At 42.9% G+C, this 26,751-nt stretch overlaps 1 protein-coding gene across 1 annotated transcript in view; it reads right to left on the bottom strand.

Moving 5' to 3' along the window:
* LOC124805536 (lutropin-choriogonadotropic hormone receptor-like) overlaps nt 1-26,751 on the bottom strand; it is a 650,587-nt gene that overhangs the window by 226,498 nt on the left and 397,338 nt on the right. The window contains exons 3-5 of the mRNA XM_047266105.1: nt 17,944-18,015; nt 13,112-13,255; nt 844-915 (exon numbers count right to left, since the gene is read on the bottom strand). Of these exons, the coding sequence (XP_047122061.1) occupies nt 844-915; nt 13,112-13,255; nt 17,944-18,015 (288 nt within the window). The remainder of the gene's footprint in view (nt 1-843; nt 916-13,111; nt 13,256-17,943; nt 18,016-26,751) is intronic.

The following is a 26,751-nucleotide window of genomic DNA, read 5'->3' as shown; positions in this document are numbered from 1 at the left end:
TTCAAAGAAATGTAGCGGTATTATATCACCCTCACTGGACGCAACACCTAGGATATGAACCCCAGGAAGCATCATACTTGGCCACAATATCGTAAATAGTTGATCTCGGGTACCCGAAGAATCGAACTGTTGAACACCCAGCGCGAAGACTTTCGATAATCGCGGCTCCTCGGTTGTACTCCGCACTTGTCCGTAACATCTCGTCCATTTTCCAGTTCTGACTGTTTACTAAATGCTTATGGCTTTCAAGAACGCCAACCACGATATTTGACGGAACTACGATATGGTGGGAAATTCAAATCGAAAATTGTTCGGACTTAAGCGCCACAGCCTGCACAGTTGTGAGGTGTATGTTACGGTTGACATCAAACTGTCAGATTTTGCGAACACGGTACGCGCGGAAACAAAGTTCACGCTTCACATTTGCCGTTAGATGCAACGACCGTCAGCGGCGTAAATGAATCACACAGAACAAGGCGCAGTTATAACTTGTGCGGCAGTGTTAAGCCCTCGGTGTTTGCACGCCATCAATTATGTTGGCAGAGAGCGTAATACTGTAGGCATTCGTCAGCGACGCCATTAATGGAGAAACATTTGCGCTAACCGCGCAGTTGTCATCACAATCCGGCAGCAAATCTATTTTCCGTTATTACGCTCCACCCCAGGCAGGCAGCCCCACCCAGAACTGCGTCTCTCGTGACTCCGCCAGTATCCGTTTCTCCTGGCCAAAGGAGCGACATTCTCCCGCTCCACTGTAATGCAGGGAATGGACAGTCGTAGCTACACAGGCTGTTGGGCAGAATTAAAACCAGCTAGTAGTAAACAGAGAGGGTGTATACTTACAGCACAACCAAGTTTGGCAGTCGTGGGAAATCTCCCGCAGAAATGGATGTCACGAGGTTGTTGGCCAGGTTCCTGTAAACAGCAGAACAGTGTTTTGTAAGTCCTGTGTGCTAAAAAAACTGAAATTCACTGCGTACACACGTGTGCACAGCAAGCGGACGACCTAAAAGCTAAACTTCTACAAAAGACTATTGAAAAGGTGTGTGAATTTTGCAATTTTGAAAGTGCAGTAGATAAAGAAGATAGGGGCTAGAAAGACATAGCAGTAATTACTGCGCAAGACCCAAGAACCTCCCTAAAAAGAAACAGCAGCTAACATACGAAAGCAGACTTTGAAACCGGAAAAAAGAGTAAAAAAAAGCAGTACTTGGAATACATCTCTGTAGCGAGAGGAAACGTGGACGATGTGGAAGATAGAAATGAAGTTATCAGACGTCTCTCAAACGTGGTGTTAGAGGATACTGCTGAAAATTAAACCAATTCTAGAGCAAGGAATAACGATCTAACAATTTGAGAAGATGCCTAACAAAGAACGCAATGAACGGAAGAGAGAGATTTGTTGGGAACATATGTGGAAATGAGTTGCTACTGAAAAATATACTAGATAAAGTGGTCGAAGACAACAGTCGTATCTATAGGCCTTTACGTGAACCTTAAAGGTAGATCGCGGTAATGTGGAATGGCAAATGAGAGGATTTGAAAGATGCGTTAAAACAGTCTTTGGGTTGTGACTAACTATTTTTAAATATGAGTGCACAGTCTGTAAGAATTGTCGAAAGGACGTTATATTTCGCTTCTGGCCGTAGAATCTTCTACTGAAATCAGCACAATATAAAGTCCTTTTTGCCGGTACTGCAATACTCATAAAAACTTATTCAGCTACAAAATGGTTCAAATGGCTCTGAGCACTATGAGACTTAACATCTTAGGTCATCAGTCCCCTAGAACTTAGAACTGCTTAAACCTAACTAACCTAAGGACATCACACACATCCATGTCCGAGGCAGGATTCGAACCTGCGACCGTAGCAGTCCCGCGGTTCCGGACTGCAGCGCCTAGAACCGCACGGCCACCACGGCCGGCAGCTACAAAACTTCTAATTTTAAAGTTGCTTGTAAATATTAACAATTTATTATTAAATGGCTCTGTAATAAAGAAGAATGTCGACAAGAACCCGCACTTTCCGGATATGAAAGCTACGGATCAATAGCAACGCAGCTAGCATGCAACACATTGAATTTTATGAAGCAGAAAATGAAGGGCAAATAGCAATTTAACCTCTTATACACATTCGAAATTGGACATTACCGCTGTTGGGCTACTTCAGAAGAGCGTAAACGTCAAAATACAATCCGAAACCAATCACATGCGACTAGTTCAATGAATTCTGTAACTTTTGGTAGGAAACAATGTAACACAGGAGCATCTTTCCGATTAGGCAGAGAAATTTCGTAACGATTACAGTCCCGCCTCTGTTGTTACCAGTTACCAGTTTTCTGCTGCAAATAATAAATGTTTTGTGTAGTCCAGATTACGTATTAACGCTTGCATTGGCGTAAAACAAGGCTGCTTACAAAATCGGCACCCAAAACTATTAGCTGTTTTCTACAATTTCTCTCTCTCTTAACATTGAAAATACGGCTTTCCAGTTGTGGAAATCAATGACTTCAATACCAGATTTACAGATGACATATGAACCAGAATCAGTGTACAGAATAAAGTCTTCTGAAGTTTAAAGTGTAATAAGTACGAGAACAAATTTTTTGTCGTATTCAGTACCTAAAAATTAAAAAATAATGCAAAATGGCTCAAATTAGAGTAACAATAAGTGAATAATCAAAATTATCCTAGTAAGCAATCTTAAGGAAGGTAAAGCGGAAGGCATCAGAAGCAAATCATGACCAATTAATAATGTTTACACTTTCAGATTTAAGGCTGATGGACACAGAATTGATAAAATGGTATCTGAAACACTGTGTCTGGCGCAGGGTCATGTACGCAGGTAAGCTGTAAGGTTAGCAGAAGGAAGCTAGACCAATTCAAAATAAACTTAAAAATTAAATGAGAAGTAAAATGCAGAATGAAAAGGGACTATTAAGGAGAGATGAATAAGAAAATTAGTGTTTTACGTTTTGTCGACGAATAGGCAGTTATAGATGCAGTCAAGCTGAGGATGAAGAGATAAGAGAGAAAAGGGAAGAAAAATGGTCATACTATTTTTGAAAGAATTCGCCTTAAGCGATTTACAATCCATGACAAGCATAAATCCAGAAGGCCGGATGGAGATTTGAAGCATCGTTCGACCGGAAACCAAATGAGTGTCTTAATCAGTGCTCCAGCACGTTCGGTTGCATTGTGAAAAACAGAAGAAAGTATTTACGGAAAGAAACAGCGGCAGGCGTCAATTATACACCGTCATTCTGGTCAGTCTGCCAATTGAGCGAGCAGCAAAAGGAAGTATAAGAACAGTCTACATATCAATACACACAAACAATCATGTCGTTAATCGTTCCCCTAAATCTCCTGAGGCAAATCCTTGGATGGTTTCTTCCGAAAAAAGTCGGTTTTCTTTCCCCATCCTCCTGCACACCGTGCTCCATCTCCAATGACCTCATCGTTCTAATGACCTCATCGTTCTAATGACCTCATCGTTCTAATGACCTCATCATTCTAATGACCTCATCGTTCTAATGACCTCATCGTTCCTCCATTCGAAGCGATCGTTTCATGTCTAAGTTGACGAGTGCATATGAGTCTTTCCTCACACGATACATCATCATATCCTCAAATTCTACTGAGCATACAGTTCATTGTCAAGAACCTTCATCATCTCTCTGTACTTGAATGCTGGGTTTCTATCCAAGACAATAAGGTTCTTCCATATAGGATAACTCCTGTTGCGAAAGTAGCTGTACATTACAGGGTTATCCATAAGTGTGAACAACCCTTTTAAAGCGAAAACAGTTGGATAAACAAAAACTGAAAGTCATCTAGAACGAGATAGGTGCAGGGGGGGAAAGCGTGAAGTATTATCAAAATGGCGGCCATTTTGGAAGCCATTTTGTATTCAGTTCGTAATTTTCAAATTCAAAGGGAATCGTGCGACGTTGCGAACATCTAGAGACTTACACGAGAAAACTAATTCTGGCTTTCATTTGAGCACACATTTAGTGATTCCCGAGTTATAACTTTCCTCATTAGAGCTAACGTGAAAGATGATGACGAACACAAATCGAATGCATTAAGACCGTCCATATATCAAGAAAGTGGTGCACTCATGTTACTGCAGAATATTTCAACAATGTCACCCAGATAGACATCCCATTATCTACAGAGCTGTGGTAAAATCTCTCGTAAAATTCCGTGAGACTGATTCTGTCACAGACTAACCGAAAGCTGAACGATCGGAAATAGTTACAGAAGAAAGAATATCTACCGCTATTCTAGCATAGTTCAGTGAAAGTACAGAGCGCAGTGCTTGTACATCAACAATGAGAATCTCGATACGTGTGTTGGTTAACATCCAAGCAATGGGGGAACCTGATTACAACCACCCTGCAACGTGCTGGACATGTAGAGGACATCCCTTTTCATGTGTTATCACAAGCATTTGCTGTGTTCTGAATAACATGCGACATAACGCGAGAATGAATAAATCTATCCTCAAATGAAAGACAGAGTTCTCGGGTAATTTTCTGTTCGTTATGCCAAATGAACTCCTTTGCTTTTAAAGCTACAAGCTTTATCCAAGCTTCCTCCTAAATGGCCGCCATGTTGGGAACAAAGCTCCACATGTATTCTTCCTCGCCCATCTCATACTACCTTAAATATTCGTTTATCCATGTCTTTTTGTTTTAGAGGCTTCATTCCAGACCAATGGAGCACCACGCAGATCGGTATTCGGAGCATTACACGCAGCTGCAGCTTGTATGAAATGCATGTCTTTCTTATACAGAATATTGCTCCATCTTCGACAACCAGTGATGAAATTTAAACAGTAATAAACCACAGTCTGGAAAAATCGCGGACGACTGTGTATTGTTTTTAAGGTTATTCCACCGACATCCATGTAGCACGTAAGTAATTCATGTAAAAGACAACCAGTTAGCAGAAGTATGCTTCACATGTGTTGTCCATTGAAGACCTCGTAAAAGAGTGAAATATTCCTTTGCAGCTATTGTTTCAAAATACGCAGGTATGCAAAACTAAGGCTGAAGTAGTTTTCCCATGATGTGTCATTGACAAGTAACATAGCTCGATGAAACTTGGAGCGTACATACAAAGAACTGCTACACTATAAGAATGAAGGTGGTTGTTGTTGTTGTTGTTGTTGTTGTGGTTGTTGTTGATGTGGTTGTTGTCTTCAGTCCGAAGATTATTTTGATACAGCTCTCCATACTACTCTATCGTGTGAGAGCCTTTTCATCTCCAAATAACTACTACAACTTACATCTTTCTGAATCTGTTTACTGTATTTATCTCTTGGTCTCCCTCTACGATTTTTACTCCCCCCCCCCCCCCCACACACACACACACACTTCCCTTAAATACTAAATTTGTGATCCCTCGATGTTTCAGAATGTATCCTATCAACCGACCCTTCTTTTGGTGAAGTTGTGCCACAAACCTCTAGTTTCCCCAGTTCTGTTCAGTACTTCCTCACTAGTTACGTGGTCGACCCACCTAATCTTTAGCATTCTTCTGTAGCACCACATTTCGGAAGCACCTATTCACTGGCCGGCCTCTGTGGCCGAGCGGTTCTAGGCGCTTCAGTCCCGAACCGCGCTGCTGCTACGGTGGCAGGTTCGAATCCTGCCTCGGGCATGGCTGTGTGTGATGTCCTAAGGTTAGTTAGGTCTAAGTAGTTCTAAGTCTAGGGGACTGATGACCTCGGATGTTAAGTCCCATAGTGCTTAGAGCCACTTGAACTATCTATTCACTGTTTGTCTAAACTGTTCAACGTCCATGTTTCACTTCCACATGTGGCTACAATCCAGACAAATACGTTCCTAAAAATCTTCCTAGGACTGAAATCTATATACGATGTTACAGACTTCTCTTCTTCAGAAATCCTTTTTCTTGCCATTCCAGTCTACATTTTATATCCTCCCTAATACGGCAATAATCAATTCTTTTGCTGCCCGAATAGTAAAACATATCTAGTTTCTTAATCTGATTCCCGTAGCAACACCTGATTTGATTCGCCTACCTCCATTTCCTTGTTTTGCTTCTGTTGATATTCATCTTATATCCTCTTTTCAAAACACTGCCAATTCTGTTCAATTGCTCTTCCAGGTCCTTTGTTGTCTGCCAGAATAACAGTGTCACCGGGAAACCTCAGATTTTTTTATTTCTTCTCGCTGAATTTTAATTTGTACTCCAAATTGTTCTTTGGTTTCCTTTACTGCTTGTTAAATATACAGATTGAATAACATTGAGGAATATAAGGTTGGAGATGGGCCAAAACACTGTCTCACTCCCTTCTCAACCATTGCTTCCATTTCGTTCCTCCCTACTCTTACTACTGCCGTCTAGTTTCCGTTCAAGTTGTAAATAGCCTTTCGTTGCCCCAATTTTAGCCCTCAGAATTTCAAAGAGAGTATCCCAACCAGCATTTTCAAAAGTCTACAAATGCTATAGATGTAGGTTTGCTTTTCCGTAACCTATCCTCTAAAATAATTCGTAGTGTCAGTACTGCCTCATGTATTTCTTCAGAATCAAAACTGATCTTCCCCGAGGTATGCTTCTACCAGTTTTTCCATTCTTCTCTAAACAATTCGTGTTAGTATCTTGCAATCACGACTTATTAAACTGATAGTTCGGTAATTTTCATTCCTGTCAGCAACTGCTTTCTTTGTAATGGGAATTATCACACTCGTCTTGAAGTCTGAGGGTATATCCGCTTGTCTCATACATCTTACACACAATGTGGATGAGATGTGTTGAGGCTAGCTCTCCCAAGGCTATCCACAGTTTCGACGGAATGTCGCCTACTCCCGGGGCCTTAATTCGACTTAGATCCTTCAGAGCTTTGTCAAATTCTTCTCGCCATATCATATCTCCCATCTCATCTTCATCTACGTCCACTTTACTTTCTATAATATTGATTTTAAGTACATATCCCTTGTACAGACCCTCTACATACTCCTACCTTTCCGCTTTTCCTTCTTTGATTAGGACTGGTTTATCATCTGAGATCATCATATTCGTACAGCTGCTTCTCTTTACCCCAAACGCTTTAATTTTCCTGTAGGCAGTATCTGTTTCCCCTAGTGAAATATGCTTAGAAATCCTTACCTTTGTCCTTTAGCCATTCCTGCTTAGCAATTTTGCACTTCCCGTCAGTTTCATTTTTTAGACTTTGTACTCCCTTTCGCCTGCTTCAATTGCTGCATTTTGAAATTCTCCATTCATCAATTAAATTTAATATCCCTTGTGTTATCCGAGGATTCCTCTTAGGCCTTGTCTTTTAACCCGTTTGATTCTCTGCTGCCTTCACTATTTCGTGTCCTGAAGCAACCCATTCGTCTTCTGCTGTATTCCTTTCCCCTGTTCTAGTCAACCGTTGCCGGATGTCCCTCTGAAGCTTTCAACAACCTCTGCTTCTTTCAATTTATCCAAGTCTCATCTCATTACATTCCTACCTTTATAGCCAATAAATTGTGATCAGAGCCCACATCTGCCCGTGGAAGTGTCTTATAGTTTAATATCTCTTTCATAAATCTCTGTCTAACTATTATATAATCAATCAGAAACCTTTCGGTGTCCCCAGGTCTTTTCTTCGTATACAGCCTTCTTTTATGATTCTGAAACAGTTACTGATGACTGAATTGTGTTCTGTGCAAAACTTTACCCGGCGGCTACCTCTTTCATTCTCTTCTCCAGGAAAATATTCACCTAGTACATTTTCTTCTCTTCCTTTTCCTACTATCGAATTCCAGTCCCCAATCACAGTCAAATTTTCCTCTTCTTTAACTTCCAGAATAATTCCTTTTATCTCATCATACATTTCTTCAATCTCTTCAACATCTACGGAGCTAGTTGCCATGTAAAATTGAACTACTGTGGTAGGTACGGGCTTCGTGTGTATCTTGGCTGCATTAATGCGTTCGCTGTGTAAGTCACAATACCTTACTCGCTTTCATATTTTCTTATTCATTATTAAACCCACTCCTCGTTACCCCTATCTGACTTTGTATTTATAACCTTGTATTCACTGACAGAAGTCCTTTCCGATCTGCGACCCAGCTTCACTAATCCCCACTATATCTAACTTTAACCTATCCATTTCACTTTTAAATTGTATAATCTACGTGCCCAATTAACGGATTTAACATTCCACCCTCCGATCCGTAGAATGCCAGTTTTTTTCCTCCTGATGAGGACATCCTCCTGAGTAGTCCCAGCCAGAAGATCCAAATGGGTGATTACTTTACCTCCAGAATACTTCACCCAAGAGGATGCAATCACCATTTAAGCATACAGTAGAGGTGCATGTCCTCGGGAAAATTCACGGCTGTAGTATCCCCTTGCTTTCAGCCCGTCGCAGCATCAGCATAGCAAGGTTGTTTTGGTCGATGTTAAAAGGCCAGATCAGTCAATCATCCAGATTGTTGCCCCTGCAACTTCTGAAAAGGCTGCTGCCCCTCTTCAGGAACCACACGTATTTTGTGGCCTCTCAACAGATACCACTCCGTTGTGGTTGTACGTCCTGTACGGCTATCTGTATCGCTGAGGCACGCAATCCACCCCACCGACGGCAAGGTTCACAGTTTACGGAGGGAAGAAATGTAGGGAACTGATAAAAGTACGAAATGAGACCGACAGAAATGACATTTTTATTCAAATGTAATAATTACACTGAAGTCCCCGTGATTTATGATGGTCACCTGGACATTACGAGAGGTGGGACATTGTTGTTAACAGAGTGTGTGATCACCACGGACGGCAAAGCAAGCTCTGCAACGTGCTTCCATGCTGGCTACAAGCTTGGTACGGAGCTCTTGTGGTAGGCCGTGCCATTCGTCCACCAGCGCGGTTCACAGAAGCTGTATCATCGCTGGTGCCTGCGGACATGCTGTAATATGTGTTCCTAATGCATCCCACACGTGCTGAATGGGATTTAAGTAGAAGAAGCGAGCATGCGGCTCCTTCCGCCGACTATCCACTCGTTCCAAGATCTCCTCTATCTGCGCCGGTCATTCTCTGTTATCCATAGAAATGAAGTCAAGGCCGAATTCACCCCTGAAAAAATGCACATGGAGAAGGAGTACAGTATCACAGCAACGTTGATCGGTGAGTATACAGTGTTAAAGGATTTCCAGATCAGTAAGCCCAACCAACATTACACCACCTCACACCATCACATGCGGCCCACCAAAACGATTGTGTTCGACAATACTGGTCGCATCCTCATTTGCCGAGAGCTGGGAAAACATAACGTACCCAGGGAAACTTTCGAACAAAATCGCTTTGGTGGTCCAGGTGTTACGGTGTGCGGAGGCGCTAAGTTTTGTGGTTGTACTGACCTCCACACATTCGAACACGGCACAATCTCTGGTCAACGTTATTGCGACACTGTAATTTTCCCCCATATGCATCTTTTGAGGGGTGCATTCGCCCTCGATTTCGCTTTTGTGGATGACAATGAGCGACCGCATCGACCGCACAGATGGATGAGCACTTGGAACGAGAGGATGTTAGGCGAAAGGTCAGACCTGACCGTTTCTGCGACATAAATCGCATCGAGTATCGAGACTTTTGCAGTCTGTCCACATGCATGGGATTGTTATGCAGAGCATGCATTGCCGTCCATTCTGATCACACACCCTGTTAAGAACCATGTCCTGCCTATTGTAATGGCACAGAGATCATTATAAATCGCGGTGACTTCGTCGTAAGCACTCTGTTTTAGTACAGTGCGCCTGCTTAGCTGAGTGGTAACATGCTTGCCTACCATGCAGTGGGCCAGCATTCGATTCCCGACCAGGTTGAAGCTTTTTCTCCGTTCGTGGACTGGGTGTTGTGTTCTCCTCACCATCATTTCATCCCCATCACCGGCATGCGAGTCGCCCAATGTGGCGTCGACTGTAATAAGACTCACCTCCCGGCCGGCAATGCCATATTTCTTTCTTTTTAATATAAAAGTCATTTCCGTTGTTCTCATTGTATATTTCTTTCAGTTACCCTCTGTGCCATTCTGGAGCAATTATTTCTAGGTATGGTCCAAGTTTCTTCGACATACGTTACTTAGCAATGACACATCATGTGAAAGTTTCTTTCGTTCGTGAGTTTTGCACACTAGTGTAGTCTCATCTGAACTGTTTTGACTTTTAACTTTCGTGACACTGTAGGATGGGGCTGGGCAGATGTGATACTACGGGTACAGGCCCCTGCGGAAGCTCCCAATACCTGCCCGCGGTTCGGCCCCGTTCTATTTCAGGCACGAGTTACCTCTGCGGCCACCACTCTCATAGCAGCGCCTGTTTCAAGCCGAGATGTGCATGGCAACTCGACCTGTTGACCCTGCGTCATTACGATTGACAATGTTGGTGGTAATATGACAGAACTACTGAGAAGGAAATGAACGAGGAATAGTTAAGATCTTCAAACGAAAATCTAACGAATCTTTAGCTTTAATCCATAGGGGTAAAAAGATTCCTTCCTAATTGAAATCCAAAGCGCCTTTCAGTGTCTTTTCACATTTTTTCATTCTACAGAAAATTTGGAGATGTTCTACAGTACTTTTTCACTTGATTTATTTCCTGGAATTGTTCAAAGTAACTGCTTGAGCTATAATCTGTTCAGAGCGACATACTTCAACGGAAGTGTTTTTACACTTATCAGAATTAACAAAATGAAAACTCACTGATGCTCTTCTGCGTAAAGTAACCCGTTTAATAAGCAGTAATTTCTCTCCAAGCATCGAGATGTTAACAAATAGACACTTGAAGAAATGGCCGCTAGTGGACTGATGACCGCAGATGTTAAGTCCCATAGTGCTCAGAGCCATACTAAATGTTCATGTTCCTTTTGTGAGCGTGAAGTTAAAAATGTCCTATGCAGTTTAGAAACTGATTGGGCTTCAATTACGGGCCGAAATAGGTACATCAAGACACCTGCGGAAGCTTTCACTGTAGGCAAGATGCGTACTCTCATGGCGAAAGACCTGCCCGCGGCGCCCGGGAACCGCCAGGCTCCGGTAAACTGTAGAGCGAGCAGGCGACTCCCCCACTCTCGCTACCCACCGAAGTCTCAAGGAGCAGCTGTAGTCTGTTTTCGATTATATACCATCCCTTCCTGAGCACGCGTTTAGGAGAGTGACAACGCAATGCTCGTACACGACTAACAGTATTTATTTTCCCGAAAATGTATTAGCGACATACGCAATACCGAAATTAATAACTAGCAATGAAGACCCATGAACGTAAACCACCACGCTGCTAGACGGGAAACTTGGTCTAAATCATTCTACACCGCAGGCAGAGCTTTCATCCGGGGAAGGCCAATTCCGCCACCACAAGCGCTATTCAGTCTCCAGCTACACCACTAGCCAATAAAATTGCTACACCAAGAAGAAATGCATAAACGGGTATTCATTGGACAATACTAGAACTGACATGTGATTACATTTTCACGTACGTTGGGTGCATAGATCCTGAGAAATCAATACCCAGAACAACCACCTCTGGCCGTAATAAGGGCCTTGATACGCCTGGGCATTGAGTCAAACAGAGCTTGGATGGCGTGTACAGGTACAGCTACCCATGCAGCTTCAACACGATACCACAGTTCATCAAGAGTAGTGACTGGCGTATTTTGACGAGCCAGTTGCTCGGCCACCATTGACCAGACGTTCTCAATTGGTGAAGATCTGGAGAATGTGCTGGCCAGGGCAGCAGTCGAACATTTTCTGTATTCAGAAAGGCCCGTACAGGACCTGCAACATTCGTTCGTGCATTATCCTGCTGAAATGTAGGGTTTCGCAGGGATCGAATGAAGGGTAGAGCCACCGGTCGTAACACATCTGAAATGTAACGTCCACTGTTCAAAGTGCTGTCAATGCGAACAAGAGGTGACCCAGACGTGTAACCAATGGCACCCCATAAAATCAAACCGGGTGATACGCCAGTATGGCGATGACGAATACACGCGTCCAATGTGCGTTCACCACGATGTCTCCAAACACGGATGTGACCATCATGATGCTGTAAACAGACCCGGATTCATGCAAACGTCGTCCAACTGTTCGTCCAGATGGTTGTTGTCTTGCAAACGTCCCCATCTGTTGACTCAGGGATCGAGACGTGGCTGCACGATCCGTTACAGCAATGCGGATAATATGCCTGTCATCTCGACTGCTAGTGATACGAGGCCGTTGGGATCCAGCACGGCGTTCCGTATTACCTCCCTGGACCCACCAATTCCATATTCTGCTAACAGTCATTGGATCTCGACCAACGCGAGCAGCAATGTCGCGATACAATAAACCGCAATCGCGATAGGCTACAATCCGATCTTTATCAAAGTCGGAAACGTGATGATACGCATTTCTCCTCCTTACACGAGGCATCACAACAACGTTTCACCAGACAACGCAGGTCATCTGCTGTTAGTGTATGAGAAATCGGTTGGAAACTTTCTTCATCTCAGCATGTTGTAGGTGTCGCCACCGGCGCCAATCTTGTGAGAATGCTCTGAAAAGCTAATCATTTGCATATTACAGCATCTCCTTCCTGTCGGTTAAATTTCGCGTCTGTAGCACGTCATCTTCGTGGTGTAGTAATTTTAATGGCCAATAGTGTAGAATGAAATAAAATGATCGATCGAACGGCATTTTTGGCCGGGACACCTCGTCTGGGGTAGTTAAGACGTCTACTGTTAGTTTTTCAGTGTGACACAACGTCGGCGACTTGCATATCGCGCGACCACTACGCTTGCAGTTTCGAATCCTACCTCGGACACGGACGTGTGTGATGTCCTTAGATTGGTAAGGTTTAAGTAGTTCTAAGTTATAGGGGACTGATGACTTCAGCAGTTAAGTCCCATAGTGCTCAGAGCCATTTGAACCATTTGTACTTGCGTAGCGACCGAGGGGGGGGGATGAAGTGATGAGAGCAACACGGACACCTAGTCCTCGTGCGGAGAAAATTCCCGACCCGGCTGGGAATCGAGACTTGGGCCACAGTAACTATATGCAGCAATGTCAACCACTATCTATGACACAGTACAGTTCACGGAAAAGCTGTAGCGACCAGCTGGTACTCACAGGGCCTCCAGGCGGACGAGTGGGCGCAGAGCTGCCGAGGGCACGCTGGAGAGCCGGTTGTCGTCCAGGCGGAGGTTCTTCAGCTGGCGCAGGCCCCACAGCGCCTCTCCAGGCAGCTGCCACAGCGAGTTCTGGTCCAGCTGCCTGCCAACACCACGAGCAGCGCGTCTCAGCCACATGAGTTTCAGTCCATTAAAAGTTAGAAGTAGACAGGGTGAGGGAGTGGGAGAGGGGGGAAGGGGAAGGCTGAGGAGTGAGGGGAAGCGGGGTTGGTTGGATGAGTCGCTCCAAATAGCCAATGAACTGAACTCCTGGCATCGGCACGGTGGCAGAACCGTCGCTATTAGACCTGAGACCTCAACTTTTTGTTTATACACGTCACAGAATGAAGGGTCATTTACAAAAGTAGAAAGAGGACGTAGAGTACGGCTCAGGTTGGCTTCTCCCGACGCCTCACTGGAAAGATCCTATAAGCGCGTTCTTGTGTAAACAATCACGTTCTTAGTGTAATTCAGTGAGACATTTATGTTCGGTGTTTGTTGACAGCAGCAGCTAAAAGCACAGTTTAACCTGCCAGGAAGTTTCATATCAGCGCACACTCCGTTGCAGAGTGAAAAATCTCATTCTGGAAACATCCCCCAGGCTGTGGCTAAGCCATGTCTCCGCATATCCTTTCTTCCAGGAGTGCAAATTCTGCAAGGTTCGCAGTAGAGCTTCTGTGAAGTTTGGAAGGTAGGAGACGAGGTACTGGAAGAAGTAAAGCTGTGAGGACGTGGCGTGCGTCGTGCTTGGGTAGCTCAGTTGGTAGAGCACTTGCCCGCGAAAGGCAAAGGTCTCGAGTTCGAGTCTCGGTCCGGCACACAGTGTTAATCTGCCAGGAAGTTTCAGCAGCAGCTAAGTTGGCGGGAGAGCGTTCCGCCACGTGGGCCTGGCTTGCTCGTGGCCGTGTGCACGGGTCTTGAGCATTTCCTAGTGCGGCTTGCTGTTTGTCTGCAGTCGCGTGTCCTGACTGTCTCCGCTCAGCATGTTATCCGACTTGCACAGTAAATGGAAGTTTGCTGTCAGTCAAACAGCTTTTATCTGGTTAACAGGCTTTGCACAGGGAATTTTCCCTTTAACATTTCTGTTCTGTTTAATACATTTGTAGCTTTGTTCTAAATTTTATTTTAAATTATTCGGTTTAAGCTTTGGGTAAGCCGTAAAGGCGGACTGTTACACCTTGTGAATTAATTAATATTTATCTTCTGGGGTCTGCCTAAGATCTTGATTTTGAACTTGCTTGAAAAAATTTAGCTTTAGCTCTGTTTATTTAAATTTGTGTTAATTTAATTTTTTACGGTCAATAGTGGTAAAGTCTTATCTTCTTGCATCTTGTTTAAGGTCATTAAAAGGGTTGCACTATAACTCGAAGGATCGCATTCACGTATCGTACAGTCGTTACGGCGCCTTCCGTGGCCACCAGCGGTGTACGTAGGCCCCACACAATGCCACCCTAAAACAGCAGGGAACCACCACCTTGCTGTTCTCCTTGGACAGTGTGTCTAAGACTTTCAGCCTGACCGGGTTGCCTCCAAACACGTCTCCGACAATTATCTGGTTGAAGGCATATGCGACACTCATCGGTGAAGAGAATTTGATGCCAATCCGGAGCGGTCCATTCGGCATGTTGTTGGGCGCATCTGTACAGCGCTGTGGTGTCGGGGTTGCAAAGATGGATCTCGCCATGGACGTCTGGTGTGGAGTTGCTCGTCATGCAGCCTATGGCGCACAGTTTGAGTCGTAACACGACCTCCTGTGGGTGCACGATATGCATTATTCAACATGGTGGCGTTGCTTGAGGGTTCCTCCGAGCCATGATCCACTGGCGGTCTGAGCGAGGCTTGTCACCGACAGTTCCTGTCTGTCTGTATGTCCTCCATGTCTGAATAACATCGCTTTGGTTCACTCCGAGACTCCTGGACACTTCCTTTGCTGAGAGCCCTTCCTGGCACAAAGTAACAACGCGGACGCGATCGAATCGCTGTATTGACCTTCTAGGCATCGTTGAACAATAGACCACATGAACCGGGTACCTCGTTCCTGGTGGAATGACTGGAACTGATAGGCTGTGGTGGTGGTGGTGGTTAGTGTTTAACGTCCCGTCGACAACGAGGTCATTAGAGACGGAGCGCAAGCTCGGGTTAGGGAAGGATTGGGAAAGAAATCAGCCGTGCCCTTTCAAAGGAACCATCCCGGCATTTGCCTGAAACGATTTAGGGAAATCACGGAAAACCTAAATCAGGATGGCCGGAGACGGGATTGAACCGTCGTCCTCCCGAATGCGAGTCCAGTGTGCTAACCACTGCGCCACCTCGCTCGGTAGGCTGTCGGACCCTCTCCATCTAATAGGCGCTGCTCATACATGGTTGTCTACAGCTTTGGGCGTGCTTAGTGACATCTCTCAACAGTCAAAGGGGCTATGTCCGTGATACAATATCAACAGTCAACGTCTATCTTCAGGAGTCCTGGGAACTGGAGTGATGCAAAACTTTTTTTGATGTGTGTATTTCGTCAAATAGCTTTGAATGTTTGCTAGTGTGATGATATTCAATGGGTTTTCAGGCCCAAGATGTCCTTAGAAAGGGTGAATCGTTCGGAGAGTGCAGCAGCGTCAAAGGTTGTCCAGAACGTCGTCCTGCTGCTATCGCACTGCAGTCTGTCATTTTTGACCCTGTAATGTGTGGGAATCCAATGTAAATAGTGGTTTTATTGACGCGCTTTCCCATGCCACCCTAAGACCTTTTCGCATACATTTAAGAGCAGCGGTGTGTGTCATACGTTTTTCTCGGCCATTTAAACCAAAACTGTGTCGCGGTTCCGACCTCCGTCGAAGAGGCGTCGAAAGGAGGGGTGAAGTGTGATTAAAAGGGGTGTGACGATCTTGCCATGGTGCGACACGTCCACAGTGGCGTTGGTGCAATCTGGTGCCAATGTGACATCATTAACCCACCTTACATCTCACATAAACGTCTAAACTCTGACTTTCTTTTTTTTTTCGCGTATGTTGACACCTTGCTTTTCGAAATGTCACTGAGCCTGAGAGAGACTTCTGCGTCGCAATAGGAAACTACGGGGTTTCAAAAAAATCGCCCTTCAATCACATCACACACTGTAGTTCCAGGAACTGAACGGTCTATGGTTCGCTTTGCCAAGTTATAGACCATTGTGCATAAAGCTGCGATAAAGACAAAACGACATAGTACAGACTGGGAATACTGCCTTGGGGACACACGGTAACATCTAGTCACTAAATATTACATATTTTGGTCTCATGTGACTGAAATGTTAATTACTAGTATTGAATTATTATCATGTCACCATCAAAGGGTCTGTTTACAATGGAAGAAAGGAAGGAGGATGGGAAAATCCAACTAAACTAAATTATATATCACACTGACATACATATATAGCTACACATGCTTTGTTACTAAATAACTCCTCAACTAAACACATTGATTTATGTCTCTTGACACTTGAAGACTGTGCGCTCGGCAGGAGTCGAATTAAATCCTTTCGTCCCACCGAAAGCGCTCTCGTCACTTGATGTTTGCAGCAAGGTTCCTGGCAACGGCTCGAGGAATCAGCCTCTCATTACCATTAGTGACACGCTCGTTCTACTTTCTTAATCAATAGTATCCCGACTGATTTTGAGCATCCCACCACGATTTCCTTTTCTCTGCAAACCTCTTCGTCTAAGATTAGCAGCTACACCGAATGTCCTCGATTACTGTTGTATATACAGGATGACAATTATTGAAATAAAATCGTCATAACTTCTGAACGGTTTGCGTTATGACGTTCAAACTGTACGGTTGGCCACGGGGCATAATGGGAATTAGTATGCGTTTTATGGTTTGGTTTAGCGACGAAGCCTACTTTCATTTGGATAGGTTGGTCAATAAGCAAAACTGGCGCATTTGGAGGAGTCAGACTCCGCATTTCACCGTCAGCAGGTTACTGTGTGGTGTGCAATTTCCAGTCACGGAATAATCGCTGAGATATTCCTCGATTGCACTCTGACTGTCGAACGGTATGTGAAGATTTCGGAAGATGATTTCATACCCATTATCCAAAGCTACCCTGACCTCGTCAGGATGTGGTTCATGCTAGAAGGAACTCGACCCCATCGATGCAGGAGAATGTTTGATGCCCTGGAGCAGCACTTCGGGGACCGCATTCTGGCACTGGCGTATCCAGAGGCCACTGGCATGGGCCTCCACTGGCCGCCACATTCTTCGAATCTGAACACATGTGTTATATCCTGCTAACAACTGACATTCCGCCTTCTGAACATTCTTCTTCTTTAAAAACTATGTTTTGAATAAAACTTAACAATAATTGACGAAATCTGTATTTTTCTTTAATTTTTTGTCGTGGTTATTAAGTACCCCTCCCCTCCGTGCACACGTTATGGTACAGCTAAGATTGTACTAAAGTATATCTTGAGGTTCTGGACGTTTCTTAAATAGCAGTACCCATTAGAAAAAGGTCCTGTTAATGAAAGTTAACAACAATTAAAGAATTTTTTACTTTATTTCTTTGCGGTGGCCATAAAGTAGGCCCCATTCATCATCCCCTCCCAACACACCACCAGCCCTCACCTTGGTAGTAGGCATTATAGAAAATAGCTTGGTATTGCTAAGGTTAATGTCTGAAAGAAAGGAACAACGAACAACCCTAGCTATATCTACGTGAATTCCATTTGTTTACCATAATACCATCCACTGCGTTACCATAATACCATAAACAATCATCTGAAGAAAAGCTAATCATTCATTATTTAATACACTTACAGTCTCTTCAGGGCCTTGTTAGTTGAGAAGACTCTGGGCTCTATAGTGTTCAGGATGTTGCCCGAAAGAATCCTGAAACAGAAAAAACAAAGCGTTAATGCAAACTCTTCCACTATCAACAACTCACCGGCTAACTGAGAATAGGCAAGACAAGCTCATTCTTGTCACCACATTAGTCCTGATTCAAGCAAATAAAAACATGATTATTAACAGATTCCGTTATAAATATTCCCTTTATGGAAATTATACGTGACACCCACGATGGAATCGATCAAGTTCATGGTGATGCAATGTAGGAAGTACGAGAAACTCATTATAATTTTATTTCTATTGGTAGTATAGCAGTGAATATTTGCATCTGAGGTCTTTAATAGCTAGAATTTGAAACACTGCCTATTGACTCATTCTCTTCGGATGTCTTATCCTGATAGCGAGTGTATTTCGTTAGTGAACGTAATACCGGATCAAGACATACCTTTCTTCTATATAATATTCTGACCACATTATGAGTACCGGTATACGAACGGAACATGCTATATATGTCGATGGCAGAAACAAACGTTAGTGAGCAACATTCGACAGGACGACGTTACAAACGCGCATCCGGCGATCCAGATTTAAGTTTTCCGTGATTTTTCCGAATCGCTCCACAAAACAAGTACCCGTCCTCTCTCTGTGTACACATTGTGGTACAGCTAAGACTGCACTAAAAGATATTTTGAGGCTCTGGACGTTTCTCAAGCAGCAGTATCCATTAAAAGAAAGGTAATGTTAGTGAAAGTTAACAACAATTGACGATAAAATATCGGATCATTTGAAAGGCCACCACCATCTCCCTCCCTATCCTTCAAAAAATCCGAGCTTGCGCTCCGTTTGTAATGAGCTCTTTGATCTTTCTTCCTCTCTCTCTTCCTTCCTCCTTCCGTTCTTATTTTGCGAAAAACTCACCACCTGCCTCTGGATGCGGTCTATTACCTACTACTTCAAACCTATGTTCTATGGAAGAGCTGTTGGAACATTATGTGAATTATTAATCTAGTATTAACATCTTAGGCTGCAATATCTCTTAAATTACTAAGAGTTGACTGAAGCACTTTTCTTTATGTACAATGCAGAAAAGCAAACAAATAAATTACTAATAAAGTACACTGATAATTACTTCAAGAGTAATGTGACAGCAACACCATGATAAAAGACATCTTCATCTTTTTCAACGGAGAAGTAACACAGGCAACCGATTGCAATTTTTTTTTTTTTTTTTTTTTTTTTTGATACATTGACCTAGGTGTCGACAGCTCTAAGAAGCCCTAATCAGAGAGAAATTTTAACAACCGTAAAGTTACATTGTGATCAGGCAATAGTCAAAGTTACGAGCAGACATGCTCAAGCCAAAAATTAAAAATTAAGGAAACGTTCCAGCCTTTGATACGTATACTCTGCAATGGAAACATCTAATATATAGATTGATAATTAACCATCGGTAGGTTTCATAAGGCCACATTTTCACTAACACTGTGCGTAGCCATAAATAAGGTATTCCAGGAAGAATGGTCAATATTCACGGACATGACAGGAACGATCATTCGAAGCAAGAAATTCTAGTCAACACGGGCTCTGACATGCATACGTTAACAGCTATGAGCACTTGTTCATTTCCGCTACCGTGGAAGACATCTCTTCTACTGAATAGGTGCCCATAGCTCTTTAAGAATGCATTTTGGAGCGCATGTTTACTAGACATTTTTTGCTTCGAATGATCGTTTCTGTCATATCCATGGGTACTGACTTTCCCTCCTGGGACACACTGTATACAGGCTGTTTCAGGATGAATAGTAAATATTGCAGGTGGCAGTATCGACTAATTCGAACAGAACATACCATACAAATTATATTTGTTACAGAGATACAAGTGGTTACAGAGATAAGTTTTCGTTTTGCATTTTGCTGTTCCAGTCCCTACGGGGTTTATTTATCGACTGTTCTTTTTGTTTTGAAGTTTAAGGTGTGAAGCTGTGGTTCACTTTAAGTAAATGAATATTGTGAGTTGTTGACCAATTCTGGTGTATCGTTTAGGCATGCCACAAGTATTTACAAATGCTGAGTATGCCAGGATCGTACTTGCGTGCGGGTTTTGTAGTGGTAACGCTCCTAATGCTTGTATAGAATACGGTAGACTACTTTCTAACCGCAGAGTACCAGATTCAGGACTCGTGTTTTCACCAAATTGCATGACACAGGTACAATGCCCATCACTCATACCTCGTCTGAACTGAGATGTGTTTAGAACAGATATGTGTAGAAGATATTATTCAGTTGACAGAATAGTTCATTTTGTTTGCAAACAGAAATACAGGATACCTAAAGTAATCGGGTCGTGCGGATGCAAAATCGGAAAGTATCTTCTTTTGCGTTCCAAAGATAGATCATGGCCGTCATATCATGTACGAGTATCGTTAGCGAGTATGCTCAGAAAGCAGTAGTTCGACATCATGTTTAGATAGACATCACTGTGACGGCTAATCAGCCGAAAACTAGTTCATCACATAATAGAGACTGTAGAATATAGGACCACTGTTGTGTGTTTTTCATTCATAATACTATAAAGTATGCTAATAATAATCAGCGGAAGAGTCGGTTAATACAAAATAATACAAAACGTGCTGCCTTTCTTTGAACTTTTTCGATGTACTCCGTCAGTCCTGTCTGATCCAAGGTTTGCAGAACGATAAGTCATTAGCATGATGCTGCCAGTATTGACCTCTGAATGAGACAGGTGTAGAAATTAAACACGACTACGTCAATATGTCTACATTTACATCTACATGGATACTCTGCAAATCAGATGTAAGTGCCTGGCAGAGTGTTCACTGAACCACCTTTACTATTCTCTATTATTCCAATCTCGTATAGCGCGCGGAAAGAATGAACACCTATATATTTCCGTACGAGCTCTGATTTTCCTTATTTTATCGTGGTGACCGTTTCTCCCTATGTATGTCGGTGTCAACAAAATATTTTCGTATTCGGAGGAGAAAGTTGGTGATTGGAATTTCGTGAGAAGATTCCGTCGCAACGAAAAACGCCTTTCTTTTAATGATTTCCAGCCCAAATCCTGCATCATTTCTGTGACACTCTCTCCCACATTTCGCGATAATACAAAACGTGCTGCCTTTCTTTGAACTTTTTCGATGTACTCCGTCAGTCCTGTCTGGTAAGGATCCGACACCGCGCAGCGGTATTCTAAAAGAGGACGGAGAAGCGTAGTGTAGGTTCCTTAGTAGGTCTGTTACAAAGTGCCCTGCCAATAAAACGCAACCTTTGGTTAGCCTTCCCCGCAACATTTTCTATGTGTTCTTTCCAATTTAAGTTGTTCGTAATTGTAATACCTAGGTGTTTAGTTGAATTTACGGCTTTTAGAGTAGACTGATTTATCGTGTAACCGAAGTTTAACAAGTTCCTTTTAGCACTCATGTGGATGACCTCACACTTTTCGTTATTTAGGGTCAACTGCCACATTTCGTACCATTCAGATATTTTTTCTAAACCTTTTTGCAGTTTGTTTAATGTGATGATATTTTGAAACGTCCCCTTAGAAAAATTAGTGAATTACTATGCTGGTAAACCCCTTACGTTATTTGATTTTCTAACAGCTGAGCAAAACTGAACGTACTCAGACATTTCTCTCTTTGCTTATTCTGATCATCACTAAACTGACACACAATATTTTTAGCGCAACGCAATCTGACTTTTAATAATCCCTACAAAAGAATGGCCCTGACCAACAACAACCTATGCCTTTCATGGATCAACTACCTCACAAACATCTTCATTACTCTAACTACTGCAATACAGCGAGCGCCAATACTGCCAGCTAAATAAAAGATTCTAACTACTGAAGTCACTAACTACTGATAGGCATAGTTAGCAGATGAAAGATTTTGATAAAGAACAAACAATGTATTTACCTTAATAGTGCAAAAGTCATAATATATAAATATTAGTTCATGACATCCAGTCTTACAAATTTACTGTCTCTGATGGACACACGTCAAGATCATCCGCTCTCAAAACTCCGCCATCTCTCTCCCCACATCCACCACTGCTGGCGGCTCACCTTCAACTGCGCAACGCTACGCGCTGTGTACGTCCAGCTGCCCAACACTACAATAGCGAATATTACAACAATGCTAACCAGCCACAGACTGCACACAGCACAGCCAGTGATTTTCATACAGAGCACTACGTGGCGTTACCAATATAAAAACCTAAACATCCTACTTACAATTTAAGTCGAATTTTCTGGAAGGAAAAGAGTTTCAGTGGTGATTAAAGCTTTAATTTACCTCCTCTAAAATGCTTTTGAAATGATGCAACTTTCTGAAAAGAAGATATTAACTGGAATTCACATTTTATGATAACTAGCTATGACAGTCATTTGATAAATAAAGCAGAATTCTTTATGATTTAATTGGTAATATTTACGTCATTATCTTTATTTAAAAGTTGTTATAATTTTTTAAAAAAGCGATCTGAAGGATGGCTCGAACCTGGATCGCACACGCTACGAGCCACTCCGCTACAGGCATACCCATCTCGCTGTACTGCCATGGTGTCTCAAGTTACCGGAATACGAGCTGCGCATGAGATTCTATAGCCTCTTCTCGGAAGCTTTTGGATAGTGCGCCTTACATATTTTAAGGATGGACACCCTTGATGTATACTACTAACCTGCGAAGTCTACTCCCGAACTGTATTTCAAAGACCGTAAGGTCCCCTTGTCAGAACGTATCCTTCTCCGCTCTTCAGGTGTAAGTAATACGCAACTGTTATACGTGGAGTAGGAAATATGCTAATGTTGTACGCGGAGTGAGAGGCCTTTAATAAGGAGTTTGCCGTTACGTTGAGCTGTGGCACTTACTTACTGCCTACGAGTGCGGCGCAATCCGCTTGAGCGCACCGCTCTCTGGGGACATTGCAGCCGCTCGCTGCCCGGCGCTGCGGCTGCGGCGCGCCTGCTACTGTCACACAAATGTCGCGCGGTGTTTGTTCCGGCCGGTGCTCGCCCATTCGCATTAAAGCGGGCCGCGGCCACTGCCACACAGCCGCCGCGTAATCACCCGAGTGCTCTCGCGACATGACCTCCTGTTCCAATCCCACACGCACAGTACCGCTTTCTAAAGCGCGTCGCTCCCCTAAATCCATTCCTCTAAATGCCAACAACCTCCCTGATCGGACAACGATCTGGATCTGGCTACACATATGAATAAGCTACGGAGTACAGAATCACTGCAGTTGATCGAAACTGTCAGAATGGTACACTTGTAATAGACATTTAATCATGGAAACGCTTGTTCACTGCATGGAGTTAACAACGACATTGCTTTTGGATGTCATTCACCCGCCAACTCGAGTTGTCACATAACATCGACAATAGACACAGTGATTTTTTTTATTTTGAGACAACGAAATATCTCAACCACCGGATTAAAAAACGGAAAAATTTCTGTTCAATGGTTTGAAAACTGATGGGGGGAATTGGCGGGGAGGGGGGGGGGGAGGGGGGGGGATTGGCGGTGCCACTTTGACATCTAAAATAGGAACATGGGATTTTCATAGTACATTAGGATTCTACGGTAAAAAATACGTAGCTTTCGTACGTAACACTTTTTTCGTTGTACGATAGATGGCGCTCTAATTGAAGAAAAACAAAATTGCGTTCAAAAACGATATTCAAATGGTTCAAATGGCTCTGAGCACCATGCGACTTAACTGCTGAGGTCATCAGTCGCCCAGAACTTAGAACTAATTAAACCTAACTAACCTAAGGACATCACACACATCCATGCCCGAGGCAGGATCCGAACCTGCGACCGGAGCGGTCGCTCGGCTCCAGACAAAAACGATATTATATCGAGAAAAATGCATTGGATCAAAAAAGTAAAACCAGACGTTTTCAGTAAATCTGAAAAAAGATGATTCAGATGTCCCTCTCACCAACGGGGTGCTTGTTTGTAAGTTTTATTTCATAGTTAGAACTCAAAAATGTCGCAGCCCACTTCGATAGTCTTATTTGTTCACATATGGAATAATTGTAGTCAAGTGTAATGTGCTGCGGATATATAGAAAGAAAGATCCTTTATCATTTAGCTACAATATATCTGGTCAGCAACTGGAAGCAGTTAATTCCATAAATTATCTCGGAGTACGCCTTAGGAGTGATTTGAAATGGAATGATCATATAAAGTTGATCGTCGGTAAAGCAGATGCCAGACTGAGAATCATTGGAAGAATCCTAAGGAAATGCAATCCGAAAACAAAGGAAGTAGGTTACTGTACACTTGTTCGGCCACTTCTTGAATATTGCTCACCAGTGTGTGATCCGTACCAGGTAGGGTTGATAGAAGAGATACAGAAGATCCAACGGAGAGCAGTGCGCTTCATTACAGGATCATTTAGTAATCGCGAAAGCGTTACGGATATGATAGATAAACTCCAGTGTAAGACTTTGCAGGAGAAACGCTCAGTTGCTCGGTACAGGCTTTTGTTGAAGTATCGAGAACATACCTTCACCGAGGAGTCAAGCAGTATATTGCTCCCTCCTACGTACATCTCGCGAAGAGACCATGAGGATAAAATCAAAGAGATTAGAGCCCACCCAGAGGCATACCGACAATCTTTCCTTCCACGAACAATACGAGACTGGAATAGAAGGGAGAACCGACAGAGGCACTCAAACTACCCTCCGCCACACACCGTCAGGTGGCTTGCAGAGTATGGATGTAGACGTAGATGTAGATATAGAGTTCGACACAACTGAGAAGTGCTTACGATGCAATCTGCTGAACTGCATTGTTGATACGCTGAACAGTGTTCTCCCGCGTTGTTGGCAAATCGTTATAGGTTTTACTCTTCATGCAAACCCAAAAAACTCAGACTATTAAGATCTGGCGATCTTGCAGGCCAAGATACTGCTCCACCTCTTTCCGCCTACCGACAACTGTACATGCGCTCTAATACTTCGTGTACTGCCACAGAATAATGTGCTGGACACCCATCATATTGTAACTACATTGTTTGTAGCAAGTCCAAGGGAAGGTCTGCAAGCAATAAGGCAAATTTGACCTCCAAGAATGTTCGATATTTATCACCGTTTAACACTAGATTACTAAACCCACTTAAAATTTACGATAGCAGTTGTTAACAATTCGCGGATCCCGCCAATCTGTTGTTGTTAGTATGACATGTAAAACAGAACATTTTATACTTATTTTGTATGTGGCATACCAAAGGAGATCTTATAATTATAATTAACTAGTGCATAAGCTGTAAGTCATGGCTTCCTTTGAATACGCCGTAGTAAAATTTACGATGGCTTAGTAACATTTTCCCCCAATCAGTACTGTAGGATTAAGATACCATACGTAAAAAAATGGGAAAAATATCCCACATCAAATATTCACATTTCATGGGCGCTGATGTTCAACTTGGCGTATCCGTTATGGGTTCTCCACATCCCAATAAGGCATGTTGTATCGATTAAACGTACAGTGTTACAAGGTGCGACACTGTCGCGAATAAAGCAGTGACTCGAGTATAGAATAAATTTCCTTTACTTTACGTCTATGGTCACAAACTTTTTGTCTATAGATTACCGGTTTCGGTTTATAATGACCATCTTCAGATCTGTTTTACAAAAACATTGTTGTAATGTACTGCAGCCACAGTGGTATCGTCAAATGTTAAATGCAAAATCAGCACCATCATTGTCAAATATATGTAAATAACAGCATATCTACAAGTCATTTTGTCAGCAGTGCTGCTCATTGTTTTTATAAAACAGATCTGAAAATGGTCATTATAGACCGAAACCGGTAATCTGTTGACAAAAAGTTTGTGCCCATAGACGTAAAGTAAAGAAATTTTAAATGTAGAGTGGTTTGTAAAGATCGACTTGCCTGAAATCAATACTCGAGAAAAGAAACTGGGGTCTCTCTGCATTTGCTGAGGCGATCAATCTGGCAAAAAGCCACTCTGTTCTAGAAATCATTGCCATGAAGTTCCTCGTGGAGGGAAATGTGAAACTCATGATATTTTCTAAGTTTCAAAATTCGGCAAACCGTAGCGTGACTACGTGACACGATTGACGACATGATGGCAGAGAGCTAATGGTTCATTACACCCAATACAGTAACGTCATTATTGTCTCCAAAAACAGTTCTTCGACAGTTCCTCTTCCGTGGTTGTAAAACTCCTTCGTTGGAGAATTAGACAAAAACAAGCGAGTGATCGCACCCGGCTTGGAAAACGTTAAGCATAAATGGCTACAGTATTATCCACATTCCCACCACTTTCTCCACGAACGTAAACAATTTCACTTTACTCTTCTATAGCCCGCATTATAACTAATAACGGAGTCAAGTTATGAAGGAAGGTATTTATTAAATGAGGAGCGATACGCACTCAATGAGTCCAAGTTAAAATTATTGAATGATTGAGTACTTCAAAACTGAAAAATACTGAGTCGTTTGCCACATACGTCTGACTCTATGCGCTTTTCTCGACATAACTCCGTTTTCAAAATCAACTGTATTATTTGTCGATTACAGCGCCACCTATAAAGAAGTGACAAACGTGGTACGTACAAACGTTACTTATTTTCCACCGAGTATCCGACTTTAAAATAAAACTGGGATGGCTCTGTTTACGACTTGGAAGTTACCTTCCACTCCACTTTCTGCATTTCAGGCAGGGGGGTGTAACACTGGTAAAGCAGGATAGCGTTTTTAAGAATACTAAACACATATTTTT

This window comes from Schistocerca piceifrons, chromosome 7, assembly GCF_021461385.2.
Source record: "Schistocerca piceifrons isolate TAMUIC-IGC-003096 chromosome 7, iqSchPice1.1, whole genome shotgun sequence".
NCBI classification, from domain to species: domain Eukaryota; kingdom Metazoa; phylum Arthropoda; class Insecta; order Orthoptera; family Acrididae; genus Schistocerca; species Schistocerca piceifrons.
This window is presented reverse-complemented; position numbering and strand designations above follow the sequence as displayed.